General features: G+C 41.5%; 1 protein-coding gene across 25 annotated transcripts in view; it reads left to right on the top strand.

The window, feature by feature from the left end:
* Positions 1–19,628, top strand: part of sm (heterogeneous nuclear ribonucleoprotein L) — a 196,375-nt gene that overhangs the window by 167,529 nt on the left and 9,218 nt on the right. For 15 of the 25 annotated variants that reach the window (XM_089260667.1, XM_018105848.3, XM_089260668.1 and 12 more), the window contains 4 exons: positions 9,533–9,714; positions 10,035–10,127; positions 18,159–18,434; positions 18,511–18,715. In XM_089260667.1, the coding sequence (XP_089116793.1) occupies positions 9,533–9,714; positions 10,035–10,127; positions 18,159–18,434; positions 18,511–18,715 (756 nt within the window). Of the gene's footprint in view, positions 1–9,373; positions 9,715–10,034; positions 10,128–18,158; positions 18,435–18,510; positions 18,716–19,628 lie in introns of all 25 variants that reach the window. The other 10 variants (XM_089260663.1, XM_089260661.1, XM_089260662.1 and 7 more) reach the window with 3 other exon arrangements.

Below are 19,628 nucleotides of genomic sequence, written 5' to 3'. Positions count from 1 at the left end.
CTCACCCTCCCACTCATTCAATCTGCCTTTATTTGCCTTCTGGTTTGTTTTGTGGCTTACTTTTGCTGATTGGCAGCGTATGTCCACTGCCCCCAGTCCATCCCCCCTGTTTCTTCTCCCCATCTTTACCAATTATATATGTTTTTTCTGTACATATTTGCAGTGTACTTTCCTTCATTTTTTTCGTTGAATCTACTGTTTATATTTGCTTACGTAATGCAATAGTTATTATATTACGAAGCGCAGCTGAAATTAATTGAATTAACTTGTTTTTTTTTTCGGTGTGCAAGGTCTTTTCTTTGCTGTCTAATCTTGGGAATTTATTGTGTAAATATTGTGGGCGTTGCTTATTTGTTAATTAATTAAAAAGAAACTAAAGGAGGTTGTAGTCGAATGAAGGAGGTTGAATAGTTGTAGAATGGTAAATATGATATGTAATGGGACGACCATCTCAAGGAGGATCAATATACATATACATATAAATATAGACAGTTATAAATAGACTCTCATAATACTTTATTTCTCCTCTTGCTGTCCATCGATATACAAATTTTACTTAGTTGAAACATCGTATTTCATTTTTACATTAAAACATCCATTCGTGTATTAAAAAAAAAACATTTGCAATTTCAAGATTAAATTAACCTTTGCACCGGCAAAAAAGAGGGAAAAAAGAGAAAGGAAAAACAATTCGAGCAATTCTTCGCCTGTCGCTCGTAAATCATTTGCTATCCAGCAAAAACTCGCACAATAAATTAATTCACAGTGCAATACGAAAAACAAGGCAAACATCGGCAAGCGGAACCACAAATTTGGATAGCCGCAGTTGTATGGGAGAGAGGATAGGTCGAGTGTGGGGAATGTGAGTAATAGGAGGAGGGGGAAGGGACGCGTAACCAAAACAGAAATATAAATTGTGTCGCTTGCACATTTTATGGTAATTCAATAAAATTGAAAATGACAAATTGTATTATGTTGCGGTCAGTTGAATGGGCCCCGGGCCAGTGGAGCGTGTTGTTGGACTGTGGTAATACGATTGGACAGGGCCATAATTAAATCCCTGTTGAGAAACAATCAAAGTTGGCAATGCGTAATGGTTTTTAACTTGGCCAAAACCACCCCCACCCCACACCTCTTCAACTACCCCCTCACTCGCGCACTCTGTCTCACATCCATCAATCAAAGGCGATCAATCAAAGTGGTTGTCAACGGTGCACGCATCAGGCTGCTCCTGGTGCTGCTGCTGATGATGTTGCCACTGTTGCCGTCGCCTGTCGCTAGATGGCGTGTCGAACAAGAAGAATGTCGCTGTCATCGCCTGACCCCAACTTTTCGATAAACCCTCCCCCAACCGACCCCCTTCCAGCCAGCGCACTAACGAGCACTAATGGGCAATAAGGCACAGCCAAGCCCTCTGCCTCTCAGCCCCTTTTCATGCTCTTAAGACGAAAGAATGTGCGCAACTATTGAACCAAAAATATTGTTCAAGTGACTTTAATGCTAGAGAGGGTGTGAGCTAAAGAGAGACAATATGGCTTCGTTTAACTCCAATCAAATGCACGTGATTGATGACTGCAACCGGACCGTATAAACAGATAATATCATCGTGTCTAATATTAAGGTTGCTTTAAGTTTAACAATTTAACCCAAGTGGCGGTTGACTAAACTAACTTGATATACCAATTCATCAGGTTGCTCCTCGAGCATTGGCAGCAGAGAAATTTATTGCTTGACTCAGGGATAGGAATTGATGAAGCTTTAAGGTAGGAAGAGTTATAGTTTATGTAAATTTAAACTGTCCTTCAGTGCGGAATAGCCTTTTTGGTTTAGTCTCTTAATAGACAGCATTATATTTTATAATTATTTGCCCTACTCAAAATCGAAATCGATTTGAGCTAATTTCTTTGGCAAATATTCCTTCATATTGCAGTCTTTAGCCTTGACTGCTTTAGAAATCAATTTGATAACATGGTCATCAAAATTATATTTAAACAAGTTCCGTCTTGAGTTGTTTCATTTCTCTCTCTCTCTCTCTCTCTCTCTCTCTCTCTCTCTCTCTTTGTGTCTGTCTTTGACTGCACCAATACCTCATCTTCCACTTCATTTGCATACAAATTATGGTCTAAACGTTGCGCATAATCAACAATTTGCACAGAGAGCATCTTCACACTCCTTCCCATTCCTACTTGACACCCCCTCCTCCCACTTCAACTCTCATCCTGCCACATGAAGGCAACCTGTGTGCTGTGCATAGCTCAGAAGTAATTGACCACATGCAGCCACTGTGGAGCATCTCCCACCTAGCTGCTGCTGCTGCTGCTGCTGCTAAATGTTGCCTGATGATTTTCCTTAATGTTCCATTTCATAATTTTATGAAGCAAAGTACTAGCGCGCCCCGCCCCCCAGTCCAAGGCAACGCCCTCAACGGGCCCCTGCTCTGGTCATATTTGCTTAATTTATGCCGACAGCGGCTGCTGTGGCATTTCTGCAGCTTCCTCTTGCTCTTCCCCTCCCTCTCTCTCACTCTCTCACCCTCTGCCTCTACTTTGCTACTTCTAATAACTTGTAATTAATTTTTGCAGCTGGCTTTTCGCATGCATAAAACCAAAAAAATGGCTTTAAACTTTGCTTCAAACAACAATTTGTTGTGATATCATTTTTTGTCCTTCAAGCAATTAATTTTGCATTTAACTAATGCGTTTGGCGTTTTACAAAACTTTGCACATGCAACGCGCATGTGACACTGTCACAGCAAGTGGCACAGCAGCAACTGCAGCTCCGCAAATTACAGTATCAAAATTGTCCATCAATTTGCTTGCTGCTTGGCTCTCCTCCCCCTTCCCCTCTCAGCGCTTATTAGCCATGCCGCACGCTAATGCCAAAAGGCATTATCGATTTTCGCTTTTTACATGGCTGATAAAAAAAAGCTATATAATCTGAACTAACGGGCAACTTAAGCATAACGGAATAAGAGCAGCTTCTCCCAGCTCACTTTTTTGGGCGCAATTTGTTTAATAAATAAATATTTGCTTGATACAGTGCGCACTCACCAAGTGTGACAGCTATGTATGTGGGTTGATATGGCCGATTAAAGCTAGATTAGGGCTCATTTTGCTAGCTAGATTCAAATTGTTTTTAAGGTTCGTTTCAAGCAGCCATTCGAAGCACTCCTCACTGTACTTGATTAGTAGCACACAAATGACGACCATTAAGTAGCAAAAACAAACAGCTGGAAAAATAAATAATAAAAACAGAAAGCCGAATCTCCTCTCCCTCTCCTCCCCCCTGAAGCAAGCCAAATACAACAAACCGCAAGTGCGGCTACGCCCGGAAAGTTGTTGGCTCTAAGTTTTCGGTACAGACAGGCAGACGGACGGGCAGACAGACAAGCAAACAACACACGCCATGTTATCAGTCAACTAACAATCTATCCATAGACTATTCTTTGCCCACCCACAGCCAGCTCACTCCAGCTAGATTATCACATCGCATCGCATATGATAGCACTCATATGTTCATGCTGCCAAAGCAAGCTTTGGCCCAAATGTCTCCTCGGTATTCCTCTTATATTTCATTTTTTGGCCAATTGTAGCAACTGGAATGGCTTGCGACAAGAGATGGCTGCATGTTAGAGCAGGATAGCTAGGTTGAGAGAGGATGTAGGGGGGAACTCTTCAGCTGTTGATGGTTAGCAGGAGTTGGCTTTGAAAATTGTTGATAGAGCAAATTGGAAGCCTTTGATGCCACAAATGTGCGCCTGTGTGTATGTGTGTGGGTGGGTTGATTGCACATTCATGTGCGCGTGTGTTTGCCTAGCATTAAAGAGCAGCTTTTGACCATGGCTATAAATGTTTACCAGTGCGTTAATTAGGCCAGGCCAAACAGCTTGAGTAAAGCTAAATGCTGCATCAATTTGCTGTGCACACACACTCCCACACACACACACACATGCACACCTGCGCACACACACTCGCTAATGAGTTAAATTATAAACTCGACCTTTATTCTCACTTCAATGCCATTTGATATTTCCAATTAGCTCGTGCAAAAAAACTAAGCGAAAAGGAAGCTCAAAAGGTGAGCGACAATTACACGCGTTTATTCGCATTCAAATCCGACCCGTAAATGTAATTAAGCTCATGAGAATTCAACGTAAATTTATTTACCCATCCAGCTAGAGCACAGCGGCGGGTCGTTAAGCATTCAACAAACAAACAAAAAAAAAGAGAGCAGCTCACGCGCAAATCCTTTCCCAAAAGTCCTTTGGCTCCTTTAGCCCCGCTCGCGATTACGGCTAATTTCTGGTAGGGAATTCTGTCGAATACTTAGGGGGAATTGGCCGGTCGATGGTTCGGTTTCTGGTCGCGTGTCGCATATAAATTGGATCATTGCTGGCTTCGTCTGTTCTCTAATTTCTCTCTTTCTCTTCTGATAAGAACTCGCGTTTCTTTATGCTCTTGCTTAACTCGTTTGCATTCCTTGCTTGAATGGTGCGAGTTTTCAAAGGAACATATAAAATGTTTATAGGGATAAATGCTTAAAAAAGTATTTACTGTCCATTTTCTTCCTAGTAACAATTTTTGTATTTTATTTTTTGTTTGTTTCTTGTTAATTTAAAGAATAAATAAATTGCTAATTTTTAGTACTCATTTTTCTTTATTTAGTATTTTTTTTCTTCTATTTTTATCATTTTGAGTTGTACAACATTATAATTATATTTGTTTTTTTTTTTTTTTTAATTTTTTTAATTGTTTTTTTTTTTTTTTTTTTTTTATAATACTTTCCAAGTCAAAATTAAAACCAATTTTTTTATATAGCAATTTGTTTAATGCAATTAGAAAGAATATTTAGTAAATGGAAAATAAGATCTTAAATTTATTAAATAAATATAAAGCCATCAATTCACATATGCTCGGCATGTTTCAGTTATTTATTTAGTTGGTTCATGCATTCATAAAAAAATTCAATTTTTATCCCAAAAATTTCTGTTGTTGCTCCTCCGAGCCATCGACAACATTAAAAACCAATCAGGCTCATTGTCACATAATCAAGCCAAACACAACTTCTCTACACTTACACACACACTCGCATATGGTTTGTATTTTATAGTTGCCGCTATCAGCACACCCACGCACACACTCTAAAGGAGTGAGAGAGATAGTCAAATAAAAAATAAAAAGGGAGAGCTCTGTCGCATAATAGTTTTGGCTTATGAAAACAAATTCAATTTGGAAGCTGCTTATGAAAATGTTTATGCAAGACGTGCGCAAAATGTGAACGGAGGCTAAGGGTAGTCAGAGGGAGGTGGCTGTGGAGTGGGGAGTGAGATGGGGCACAGTAGCTGCAGTGCATTGCTGGAAAAATTAATGTCACATGACAGCCAGAGTGAATGCGCGCTAGCGAGGGCATGCCATTGGGGCGGGGTAGCACTGCATTTTAGTCAGATAAACAAGCAGGAGCAGGAAGGGAGCTGCTGGTGTGTGTGTGTGTGTGTGTATTTGTCATGGCTCTTGGTACAGTTGCGCAGCAAAGTTGACTCTAACAAATTGAAAATCATTGAACAGCGAAAGTAAAACGCGCACCTAAGCCACAACGAAGGGTGAGGGAAGAGAGGGTAGCTCTTGCACTCCCCCCTCCCACTTATCGCTCTGTGGCTTAGTGAAAAATAGTGTAGCATACATTTAAGCAAATTGCAATTAAGGTTGGCAACGTTTGCACAATGCTTTGTTTGGCTATCCGATATTCAAGCCAGCTGCAGCCGTTGGCATTGCCATTGCCGTTTGCCAGTTGGCAGTTGCCATTTGCCGCTCGACAAAGTGCGCCAATATGCCACAAAGTATGCAACAATTTGTAGCATAAATACTTTGTACGCGCGCCTCCCTCTCTCTCTCTCTCTCTCTCTCTCTGCATTCGCAATAAAGGCCACACATAAATGTTGCATATGCCGAACGAGTTGTGTTTTTATCCATCTCGTTCTCCCCCTGCTCGAGTGGCAGCCCATTTTAATGGATCTATGTATGTGTGCCCCTCCTTTATGCATCCATTTGTCAGCAGCAGGAGCAGCAGCAGTTGGCAGGTGAAGCATTTCCGATTCGACTTGGGAGCTCTCGGTGTTTATGTGGGCGGTGCGCGGGGGGCGGCTGCTTATTGCTGTTGGTGATAATGCTTGCAGCAGCGTGTGTCTAGTTTATCTTATGCTGTGCTGTGTTGCATGGCCATTTGTTGCAATACTGCGCCCACACTCAGCTCTATATAAGCATATGGAAAGGCATGTGACTGGCACGGTTAACGACGACGATAGGGATCATTGCATCGTTGCCAGAATGAGCTCGAGAGGAGAATAGATTCTTTGGCTTCTAGTTGCAAATAAAACTAAATATACAAAAAATGGCTCTGTTGTGCCACACTTTGTTTTAAATGAGAAGCGAATGAGTTTCTCTCCTTTTTCTTAGCTGTGCCAATTTTTACTTTCCACTGTTGCCATACTTAACTTTATATTCATATAAATATTGCTGAAAGGATATCCATTTCTACTTGCTCTTAATTTTGTACGTTTGCCATACTTCATTCCATACTTCATTAAGCTTATAACAAATATTCCTTTGCCAAATTTTAACTAAGGAAATATCGAAAATGCTTAAAGGGAAAATGCCAAATTTACCTTTGCTTTGTTAAACTTAACGACATATCGAGCTGATGCATTTAGTTAGCTGTTGCCATACTTCACAAAGTCTGGTGAATTTCAGCATGCGCGGTTGTCATACTTAAGGAAAAGTAAATATTCAAAATGCTTCGTTTGCCAAACTCTAAAAAAGTTTCTTTAGGAGCGTAGCAGCTGTCACTTTAATGAAATTTATAATTTTAATGTGCTCAGAACTTTCTCTAAATATTAAAATTATAAACTTGGCTAAGAGCTGCGCCTGCCTTTTGGCAATTATTTACAGTTTGCTAACCGCGCGCTGACTGCTGGCTAAGTTGTCGAAGTTCATTAATTATACCATTATTTGCAATTTCCGCACTTAATTGTGGTCGCTCGTGTCGAGTCGCGTATCGCATGCGTGTGTGTGTTTGCCTTGCATGCAAATCCAGGCGATGCCAGCTCGAAGGAGTTAAATTGCCATCGCGCGCGCACAGTTCGCGCTTCATAAAAACTAAACTGCAACTTCCGGAGCTCTTGAGCGCTGCCTGGCGCCTTGGCTCTCATAATATAAAATAATTTTGTGTGCGCACCAAATTTACACCTGAGGAGCGGCAAGAACGGCGAGCACTTTCGCACCTGATGCTTGCGTGTGAAACACATTTTCCAGCAATTGCATGCAACAATTTGCCTGCCACGAATTGCTTAAACATTTTAGGCACGCTTCCGTCCCCGCCTCGACCCACCCGCGCACACACAATGCTCCCCTTGGGGGCTGTGAAATTCTTTTGCTCCAACTCTCAAAACTGACCGAAAACTTGAGCTTCGCGTCACGCATACGCCCCGTGCGCCGGGCAACAAATCAGCGAGCCGTCTGTGAATTTCAATTAAAGCTGTGTGTGTGCGTGTGTGTGAGTTTGTGTGTGCCAATAGTTGAGGATGAATGACTCTGTTTACCTTTTACTCTAGATACGGCTTGAGTCTAGCCTCTGGCTCTGGCACGTTCGAGCATTTATTGACTGACCCAGTCCAAAAAAAGAAAAAGTATATATATTTGTGGCTTATTTGCTTAAGGCCAAGTTTTAAATTGAAACGTGCCCCAGTCGACGCAGTGCTTTTAAAGCTTCCAAAAATTCGCATGCAAAATGCAGAAGGATTAAAAGCTTTGTCGGCTAGCTAAACCAAGCTGAGCAAAGCAGTAAGCGAGCGGGGGGGCAGGCAGCCCGAAGGCAACTCTCCAATCGAAAAAGTATTTGCGAGGTGCCTGGGATCAAATAGCGCCAGTCCGAAATGGACAGGGCTATAAATACAGCGAAATATTCTGCCATAAAACTTTCGATGCAAATGTCAACCTCAATATCCTTTGGCTCTGAAATATTGCTTCCAATTTGGTTGGCGGACAACAGCCAAATAGCTAGCGCGAAAAACTAACAAGCGTGAATAGAACAACACAAACAAATGCCATCAAGTGGCGAGCGCTGTGCGCGTGCAGCCCTGGCTAGATTTTTGTATAAATATTTTGTCAGGTAGCAGCGCGAAAAATTAAAAAAAAAAAAAAATAAGGAAAACAAGGTAGAAAACGCAGGACTCGACTAAGCGAAACACAAACAGTTGCGGCGCTTGGCACTTCAGGCGCTTGGTTCCGGCGACTAAATCAAATCAAAACAACAACAAAGCAGCAGCTGAGTGAGAAGCGCAGAGAGAGGCGCACCATAAAGTAAATGGCAATGCAAATGCTCTGGTAAAGTTGGCCAAAGTCCTTGATGAAGTTTAAAGTGTTTCTGGCTTAAATGGCGTCAAACAACTGATGCAACTACTGCTGCTCCTGCTCCTACCCTCCCACCCCTTCGTCCTCCTTTTCTCCACAGGACATGTGTGTTGAAAGTTAATTAAGTAAAAACCTTGGCAACTTGCTGCCGTGCAGCAACGGCTACACGCGGCGTATACGCAACATTTTGACAGCTTGTTACGCTTCTTGCTTTAATTATAATGCTCCACAGTTTCAGTTGAGGCGAGTGGCTTTGGTTTTGCGGTTCTGGCCGCGTTTCAAGTGGGCCGTAAATCTTTGCGCTGCCTTGTTGTTGTTATTGGCCCTGTCGATGGGTTATTGCGTGGGCTTAGCATGTTGACAGTTTTCGAGGCCACCCTCGCAAATACTGTTGCTGCTAGAATTTTATCGATTGCGGCGATGTTTTGGCTTTGGCTTTAGATTTGGCTTTGGCTTTGCTCTGCGTAGTTCTATTGAAATTTCCATTGGTTTTTGGAGCCTTCGCTTGTGTTTCTCGCAAAGCGCCGACTTTTTTCAATTAGCTTAGTTTTTCAGCAACCGCATTGCGCTCTGCTCCCCCTCTGCCTTCCCCCTCTCCGCGGTCCGCGAACCGCCAGCTGCCAATTCAGGTTATTGCTCCTTGTTAATAAAACGCAGTCAAAACGAATTTTGTTCTCACAACTTTTTGGCGCTTCAACAACAACAACAAACACAATTTGCATGCAACAACAATAACAGCAACAACAACAGCAACAACAATATGACGAGAATAACCTAGAAACTTGCTTATAATTTTTAGCATATTTTTTAATTTGTTTTAATTTTTAAGCTTTTAATTAATATTTTTATGCGTTTTTGTTTTTCTATTTTATTTTTATTTCGTTTCGGTTTCTCGATTCTTGTTAAAATTGTTGTTGCATGCAATATGTGAATAACAAACTGTTTGAAACTTGCACCACAAAATGCAGTTGCAACTATCCAAACACAACATCGCAACAACCACCACCACCACCACAACAACCACCACCACCACCAACAACACCACCAACAACAACATCATCACCAACAACACCATCAACAACAACTTGTTGCCCCAGCTCAAACGCACAATCTTGTTCCATTTAAAGAGCCTCCACTATTGGGACCAGGCACCGCCTTCCCACCATTCGGAGCACCCGAATACCATCCCACCCAGCCGGACAACTGGAAGGGCGCCGCCATCCATCCAACTGGCCTCATGAAGGAGCCCACCGGAGTCGTCGCCGGACGCAATGCGCCAGTGGCCTTCGCCCAGCAGGGACAGGCACAGGTGAGTATCGAAATGAACTACTAGAGGCAGCTCCCCTTTGGCTTCCTCCCTCTTAGCCTGGCCTGGCCTGGCTCGTCTCGGCTTGGCTTGCATTTCTATTCATAAATATAATTTTAATTTTAATGTACAATTTGTGCGCACACTGCAATCCTTGCCAGAGTCTGAGCCAGAGCCACAACCGCAGCCCCAGCCCCACAGATCCCCTCCAGCTGCTGCTGTGCTGCTGTGGAGCTGTGTGGAGCTGCTGCAGCATCTGTTGGACAACATTTTAATTAATTTGTTGTTGCGTTTTTTCTTCTCTTGCCTTTTTGCATCCTCAGGGCGCTGTCATGATGGTCTATGGCATGGACCATGACACTTCCAACACAGATAAGCTCTTCAATTTGGTCTGCCTCTATGGCAATGTTGCCCGGGTAAGTCTCACTCAATTAATTTGTTAAACATATGAGATCTTACGCAGAGATAAGCCTAGCAGTGATATATTAATTAATTATATATATCAGTCGATATTATACGAAAAGTAGATAATCTGAAAGGGAAATGTGGATAAAATTGTAGTGTGCATTGTATAAGCTTTTTATAAAGTATATAGGCACTTCAGCCAAGGATATCTGTATGGGAAAACAGGGATCAGGAAAGATAATATTAGATTTTCAGCATTTCCTTATCTGCATATTTCCTATAACTTTCGGCATTTTATGAAAATAATTTAAAATATTTCCATTTGAAAATATTTCTGACTTAAAAAATAAATAAAAATTCTTTAGAGCTCTGCGAAAAAAATAATACGTATATGTTAAAAAATCAACTTAAACGCAAAGATGGAAATGTCTAAAACAACTTACACTTAATTTACTAAATAATTTATGAGTAAGTTGTAAAATAACTTGGGCAAATTTCAAACACACGAAAGGACTGGCTCCAATGGCTAGAAATTCCTTAGTTTGACGGCTGCGCGACAGTGCCTCAACTTAAATCTCTTCAATTGCCACTTAAAGACACGAGGAGGAGGCGTAGCTGCTGCTGCTCCAGGCAGTGGGTGGGGGAAGGGGAGGGCAGCAGCTCTTAAACTTGCACTTAGCAAGATGACACGAAAAAAGCGAGACGCCGTTTCATGTTTAGTCGTTCTCTAAGAGGCCGTTAAAAAAAAAGGTGTTGCTAACAGCCGCAAAAACCGCAAGAGTATACCATATGAGAGTATTGCTCCATTTGTAAATGCGCAAATAAAACGAAAGGCAATAAAATTGAAGGCAAAGGCCGAGCCAGGACACAGGACACAGAAGCCAAACGCCCTTTAGGCATATACAAACGTGGGACAGTTGGTCCACAACCAAAACACATTTAGATAAAGCGTTTTAGATTAAAGCCCCGACACATGTGTAGAAAAAGAAGTAGGGAGAGAGGAAGGGTGGAGCATAAAGAAATTGGGGAAAGTAGAAGGCGTAGAGCGCGCGTAGAGGTCCTCGGGCAGCAATCAATGCAGCTTCATTTTGCTTTCGCCACATACTAATACGGAAAGAGAATAAAAGATGCGAGAGGAATTGATTCCATTTCGGAAGTACCACAAAAGACGCTTCGAGCTTGAAAAGTAAATCAAAATATGCCACAAAAAATCATCCATTAATAATGGGAGAGGGCTCCACCTTTGCCCAAGTGACAATTGAAGTGGACGCTTGGGGAGCATTTAGCGCACAACTATTGTGAATCACAGTCCCTGCCACTCACAATGGCGATCAAAAGAAAGCAAAAGCAAAAGCGAAATGAACTGGACCCGCGAAACATCAAAGCCAAAATGTTAATAAAGCGAATGCAAGGAAAGGGCGAAGACGGAATAGTAGAAGTGGAAGTAGAAGTTTCCTGCCAACAACTGAGGATTCGCTTTCACTTTATTGCCACTAAGAGTGGCGCGCTCTGCAAGTCCTTTGATAATTGCAACCCAACAAGGACAATAAAACGAAAATAGGAAGAAGCGAAAAGTATCCAAGTTGCGCGCGGCTTTTGTTTAGTTTAATGCTTGCAGCGAATCGCGAATCCCGCGAGGTCCTTAACGGGCGACGGGCGACAGCGGGAATAGAGCGCGAGGGAGTTGAAAATAAAAAGCGTTTGAATTAGTGTCTCGTGCTAGGGAGTACGAATGGGAATAGGTGAAAGGTCATGAGTGTGTGATTCTTAAAGTTCAAGCATAGCTAAACAAGAGGGGGGACGAACAGGCTTGGGGTAAATGGAGGGGTACTAAGCCCTCAATTGATTACCTATTTGATGATGCAAACTCTTAGTAATCTTATATATAGTCTACACTAACTCTCTATTAAAAATATTTGTTTCATCTTGACAATTCTAAAGTATAATTGCAAATAACTATATAAACTACAAATTATCTGGCAATTTGTCAATTCATATTAACTCTCGCTAAGTGATGTTATAATTAAGGCTGCACTTGATAATATTTAGAAACTCTGGGAATAATATAGCTGTAGAATTGGTCTGTTATTGTAATAGGACAACGCTTGTCCAAAATATCAGTAAGTTTCACTAATTATCCATATCCATCCATACTAAAAATTATATCTGTATAATCTCTGGCAACTCCATGAAAAGTAAAATATTACACCGCTAATTAGAAGTTACCCAAGATATCCTAGACAAATAGTAAACCTTACGACAATGTTTATACTCCGCTGTGCCACGGGGTTATCTTGGCACCATATGGCTATGGGGGCCACACTTCTTGTTTTTATCTAAAACGTAGTTTCCACTTCATAAAATCGCAGCTTTCGCTGCCAGCCAATTTTTCAACAATTGCACTCCATTAGCCAATTATTTAACAACCTTCAAGCGCGCACTCACACTCACGCTCACACTCACACTCGGGGCAGTCACACATTGTGGTGCCACGCCCTGGGTGCTTGCTCACGCCCTTCTACAATTAAATGCAATTTACGCGCAAAACAAAAAAATAGTTGAGCTAAAAGCAAACTGACAGGCAGCCAGCCTTGGACGTTGGTCAACAGCAGCAGCAGGAGTAGGAGGAGGAAGAGTAGGAGCAGGAAAAGGCAGGAATCAGGGCAAAATAGTTGGATAGTTGGGCTTAGCGCTAGCAGCAGCAGCAGCAGCAGCAGGACGAGGGATAATGCGCCCAGGCAAAGGCAATTTAGTTGTTGTTGTGTGTTGGTGAGATTTATTACGAACTTCCTGTCCGAGACGGAAACTACTCATTAGCCATTAAAAATGATTATGCGCAAACATTATTCATTGCGACCGAGAACTCTTAAGCCACAAAGCATGCTGCTGCTGCTGTTGCTTACACAATGTCAGAGAATAGGAGATTGCGTTCTGCTTCACTCTCTCTCTCGCTCACTGTTACACGCCTCGCTAAAGAAGCCATACACGTGCTCATTATAAACCAACATATGTGTGTGCACTCTCTATACGCTTAGTCTATCTCTTTCACCTCTCTCTCCCTCCCTCTCCCTTCTCTCTCTCTCTCTCTCTCTCTCTCTCTGCGTGTAGCTCGCATCAGTTTATGTCCGACATGTTTGAATTGCGAATGAGAAATTGATGGGCACTCAATCAAAGTGCTGCCTGAACTTGAGGCCATCTCTGCCTCTGCCTCTGCCGTTGCCTTTGGTGTTAATGTGTGTCCCTAAGGGATTAGAGGGGAAGAGCTGCTTCTTGCCACCCACATTCGGATCACATTTTAAAGGCATGTGCTGTAGATTAGCGATAAAAATACGTCTGTGTGCCTGGCATAAAGAATCATGAATGCGCTCTACGTGGGGCTCAACTCGTTAAAATCAATATTGACAGAGCAACATGATATATATACATATATATGTGGCTCGGTTCGCATCCGATTAATCTTTTTGCAGTCACTTGAGCATGCTTAAGAGGTCCAGAGATCCTTAAGTCCGTTGAATACTTTTCATAAAAAATAAAATTTAGGATCCTCTTTATACGAGCTGATTTTGAATAAATTACAGAAATTCTAAAGCTACTTTTCGTAATAAAATTCAATTCGAGCAATTGCTTTGCCCTAAATAAACCCAAAACGCAATCAATTTTGTAACTAGGACACAGAAATCACGCACTTGCCATAAGTCAAGCCTGTTAGGATTTGGCTAAGCATTAGCTTAGCCCAGCCTAACGGAAAAAGAGAGCTGAGATTCGTTTATCCCGTTTTGGCTTAGAAGCAATCAACCCACCAGTTGAGGTAGCCAAGCCGACTGAAGTACAGCAGTTAGATCTCTCTTTATATACCCTGCACTTGCTATGCTTGCACCTGACTCCGAGTCTCATCCAATTTAATCTGACTCCGACTTTGACTAACTGACTCAGACTCAGCCTTTCCCTCTGTCTGCCTGTAATTTCCCAGGCATACTTCAAAGCGAATATCCAACTACATTTTGCTGATGTCTGCGATGTGTGTTGCATATTTTATGAACAAGTTTTTCCAGCCAAGTTGCTTTACAACACAAAAAAAAAAAAAAAAAGAAAATCAAGAAGAAAAATGAGATTAAAAACAATTTAAGTAACGAGCTCAACGCCGCCCTGGCAGTCGATTTAATTATATTTTTTGTAGGTGCCGTGATGAAGTCATCGTCCAAATTGATTTTCAGGTTAAATGGCTTGACAAATACGAGGCGAGAGGCCAACAGCAGCGCAGCAGCGCAGCAGCGCAGCAGCGCAGCTCTCTGTTGCACACGACCAAATTGGTAATGTCTTTAAAAGCGACAGCAACAGCAATAATAGCAACAAGAACAGGACAACGACCTGCTCCAGCAATCACACGCAGTCAATTAAATGCGCATTAAAAAAGCATTTGGCTCGATTTTGGGCCTGGGAGAGAGGGGTGGGAGTTGTGCTTTTGGGGCTGCCCCTTGGGAATACTGGGGGTGGGTGGTATAGATATGCCCATTGGAAAGTAAACCTGGCCTGGACACAGAAGCATTCGGGCTGCAGCCAATATTCTTTCTATTGTTGTCACTGCTGTTGTTGTGCTCCTCGTTGTTGCCGCGTGAGCAATTAAATCAAATGGCAGCAGACGCCACGCCACATTGAGCAGCAGAACAAAGAGCGTGAGCGTGAGCCCAGGGTAGCAAGGGGTATGCTCGAGCTCTAAGCAGAGTATGATGAGGAACCAGTTACAGTAGTAGTCATAATTAATTTACACACAATTTAATGCTATTAACAAAATATTAATAAATGCAGAGAGCTTTAAACATAGGGTATCTCAGGTCGCCCCACTCCTCTGGTCATAGGCATTGTTTTTAATTAACGCAGCATACGCATGGAGGTATCTGATAGCGAATTGCCATTTATAGATCAGCGGAGAGAGGGGCTCGAGAGGTTAGCCGAGGTTGAAAGGGCGCACACAGGGCAAAGGGCGGGCGGGGGCGTTTGGCTAACAGCACAGCTCATTAGGCACGCACCAAATGTTTGTCGCCCCACTCAGTCGCCCACTCACTTGGAGCTGCTCTGCTTCGCTCTCTGACCATTGGCCAGTGAGCCATGAGGAGCGAGTGCTCTTTGATTTGTGATTGTCCTGGCGCCTGTTTTGCGTGTTCGCCTCTATTATGCCCCGACCGAGAGTGCCCACTGTGCCACTGCTCTACTGCTCCACTGTCCCATTGCTCTCTCCTTCTCTCTCTCTCTCGCTCTCGTCTCGCATAAAACTGCCTTTTGTTTTAGGCTGTGTGTGTCTGGCCGGGCCTGGGAATTGGCAGCGCCTATCTGCACGCTTTCTGCCTCACTGATTTATGGTTTATATTTATTTATATATTTTTGGGGCTTTATTTTTATATGATTTCTAGCCAAGCGTGTTGTTGTGGGCCTACCTTTCGATAAGCCTCATTTAGTTTTCATCCACTCTCTCTCGCTCTCTCACTTTCGGCTATCTCTGTCTGCCTCTGGTCATGTTTTATTCGCATTCGTATTCCTGTTTCACTCAAGCGTATATATCTCAGCCTTTCGATATATTTATGGGAATGGAATAAGCTACAGCTGCTGCTCCGTTGTCTGTGTTCTGTATTTGGGTTGATAACAACCTTTTCTGTTGATTTTTTTCTGCACTCTATAATCTGCTCCTCTTTTTTTAGCAAGCAATTTAAATTATTTACTAGTTAATTATACTCACATTTTAGTTGTATTTTGGGCTTAGGTTTAACTTGTAAATTAAACAATGCATATTTGATGTTTATGGGTAAATCTTTGCTAAGCAGATACAAATTTGATGCAAGGTCAGCAGGGGAAGATGAATATATACATATATTTAGCAGAGAAATAAATAAATACATTTTAAAATATATATTTTATACTTTTTGAAGAAATATAATCGTATATAAATAAAGTAGAAATATACTAAAAAAATAAATTACAATACAACTTTACAGTATTAAAAAAAAAAAAAACAATTCAGAATAAAATAATAAAGTGTGACAAACAGTAAATTCTTCTGTAAAAATCTAAATATAATTTATTATTTTTTTATATATATAATTTAATAAATTTCACCTCGCAAGAAATATTATTTATTATTATTTAATGAAATTATTTACATTATTAATTTTACTTTGCATAATAAAACTGCATTCAAATTTATTAATATTATCTTATTATAAGCTCCATTCGTTGCTTTTCTATTTATCTTAAGCTAAGTCCCACTTCTCAGCTAAATGTCTTGTTGAGAAAATATTGCGGCACTTGAGTTGATTGCCGTAGTTTTTCTTGGCAATTGTTGCTGTTGACTGGGGAGTTGCTGCTGCTGCCGTTGTTGCTGTTGCTACTGTTGGCAACAACAGCGACAACAACAAAAAAGAGACAGCAAACTAAAGCAACGGGCAGACAAAACAATTTTGCCTGTCACTTTCAAGTGGAAAAAACGGGCCCAAGACCGAAACAGCCTGCAATTATGTGTGGCATAAATGCCCGCAGTTATAACTCGGTAGTTTTGTCCCAAGTGAGGCATTTTCCCATTTTACTGCGGCTAAATAAATCAAAAACCAACCCAGCAAATTAACAGCAGCCATTCAAAATGACAATTAAAGCCAAAGCGATAGAAAACTTGACTCAAATGCATTTGGCAATAGCAAAAAACAAACCAAAAATTGAGCGCTGCCAATTTTAGTGCAGGTGCAAAAACAAGTTTTCACTTAACGAGTTCATTGCCTCACAGCAGCAGCAGCAGCAGCAGCAACAGCAACTAGCCAAACGATCAGCGAACCAAAACTGCAAACATATTTTCCATAGATTTTTCACTTTCACTCGCATTTGGCTATTATGGCTAATTAACTTAACGAGGCTTAGCAGCCAAAAGGCCCGGCTAGCAGTTGGCAGTAGCCGCAAATAGTTGAGGGCTTATACATATTTATGTTAACAATTAGTTTGGAAAGCGCGCGATGCAATCCAGCCATAAATAACATTTGCGGAAACCACATGGATCTTTGCAGCCAGAAACCGCGCATAAATAAACGTTTTCCATTGAGGCTTATTTGACTATCGCAGAGGAAAACTCAATTCAGGAAATGTTGAAAATCATTTATGCAAGATTTTCCTAATGATAATTGAACAATGAAGCAAGTCCGAATTAAATTTAATCTTAAATGAACAGCCTGTCAATCCTTTGCCGGTCTGAAAGCCTTCAAGTAGTTTGTCACGTACGGAGATATATCCATTGTATCTAGGTATATATAATATAGATATAATTGAACAATAGGGACACATCGGCAGATCCCACAATGGACAGCAAATTAAGGGTGTCATTCAATTTGATAATTTGATTTCGGACTAAATTTTAAATTGAATTCAATAAAAATACACACACACGCAGATGTTTGGCTAGAGTAACAGCTTCTCTCTCGGCTAAGCACAAGGGTAGGGTTAAGACCCACACACACACGCACTCACACACACATTGCTGGAGAAAATTCAATCAAATGGCAAACGACAGGTCAACACTCGACTGTGACAGTCGATGAGTGTCTCCAGTGCTAGATGTGGCGTGGATAGGGTTTGCGGTTAGCAGGTGTTCTGGCCATGTTTAGAATTGAATATGAGTGGACGTAAGAGTGTGCAGCTGCAACATAATTGCATTTATTTACATTTGCGACACAAATTGCGGTGACAGTTGCTGAGCCGGACAGCCGACTGCTCTGCACGTTGTCATTGAAATAGTTTTGTGGCTTGAAGCATATGAATCTATATAAGCTGTAGCTGAAATACCAAAATGACATAATGGAAACACAGTTAGGAAGGATAGATGTCATTTGGAGTGAAGTGATGGGATGAGGAGAGAAGTTTTAATGAAGTATTAATGAGATTAGGTAAAGATACACAGGGATGACTTAAGACTATGGTTCGAATAGTTATTATTATTATTATTATTATTATTATTATTATTATTATTCCACCAACTCTAATTTCTACTCTCTTCACTCACGTTTTTGCAGATCAAGTTCTTGAAGACTAAGGAAGGCACCGCCATGGTACAAATGGGCGATTCGGTTGCCGTCGAGCGTTGCGTTCAGCACTTGAATAACATTCCCGTTGGCACTGGCGGCAAAATACAGATTGCATTCTCAAAGCAGAACTTCCTATCGGAGGTGATCAATCCATTCTTGCTGCCGGATCATACACCCAGCTTCAAGGAGTACACTGGCTCCAAAAACAATCGTTTCCTATCACCGGCACAGGCCAGCAAGAATCGCATTCAACCACCGAGCAAAGTGAGTGCCACGTAAATTTAATTAATGTATACAAATAATAATCATATATTTGCTATTTACTACTATTCACCTTTAGATCTTGCACTTTTTCAACACACCGCCCGGTCTCACCGAAGACCAGCTCATTGGCATATTCAACATTAAGGAGGTGCCAGCCACATCCGTGCGTCTCTTCCCCTTGAAGACAGAGCGTTCCTCCTCGGGGCTGATCGAGTTCCCCAACATCTCGCAGGCTGTGCTCGCCATCATGAAGTGCAACCATCTGCCTATTGAGGGTAAAGGTGAGATAGTGCTGTGTTTAAGTGTTTTACGAAAAAAAAAAAAAAGAAAAAAAAAGAAAGCAAGAAATGCTCAAATTTAAAAGTTGGCTATTCAAAAATTTTATACATATGGCCAGTAAAAAACAAAATGGAAAAATACTAAATTTGAAAAAGCAAAAGTTACACAAAATTTTCGCAAAAAAAAAAAAAAAAATATCCACATTTTCCTCACACCAAAAATGAAAAACCCCCAAAAAGCGGGCAATATGCAAAAGTTTGGGCGCCATTCCCGGAATGGCCTCTTGACTTCTGTTGCCGGCCCGCTTGAACCATCACACCAAACCAAAACCAAACCAAACACCACCCAGTACACCCCCCATCATCCACATATACATAGAACCACCCAGCCGCCAGTTCAGAAAACTTTTATTAGACTTCCTTCCTAGACTAGGCACTGACACCGGCAGAGCATCAAAGTTTTCCCAGTTGCGAGTCGCGCTGAAAATTTTAATTTGGTAATTAAGATAAACAATTTCGGTAGCCAGTTATTTTTATTGAGGCGGCCCCAATCTCTCACCGCATAAGCAATTACAACATTTACCCCTGTGGCCAGTTTTTCTCCTTCTGCTGCTGCTGCTCCTGCTCCCCTTTTATGTCCTTAGCCTCGTTTTACCCATTAAACTTTTGCCATAAATACTTTTTGAGCAGAAAAGTACGATTATTATTACGATGTTTACATTTGTTTTCGTGCTGCTCGCCTTTATTTACCTTGTCAACATGGCCTAATAAATTTACAGTAAATGTTCATAAAATAATCAACATTTGATTTCCAATTGATTGGCCCAGTTTTGTTTGCATTTGTGAAAGGCCTTTCTCTTCGATTGCTCTTACATATTTCTTTCTCAGAATTGCGATACCCCTGATTCCCTTTCAT

This window comes from Drosophila navojoa, chromosome 5, assembly GCF_054131105.1.
Source record: "Drosophila navojoa isolate 15081-1374.11 chromosome 5, UAZ_NAV_1.0, whole genome shotgun sequence".
NCBI lineage: Eukaryota > Metazoa > Arthropoda > Insecta > Diptera > Drosophilidae > Drosophila > Drosophila navojoa.
This window is presented reverse-complemented; position numbering and strand designations above follow the sequence as displayed.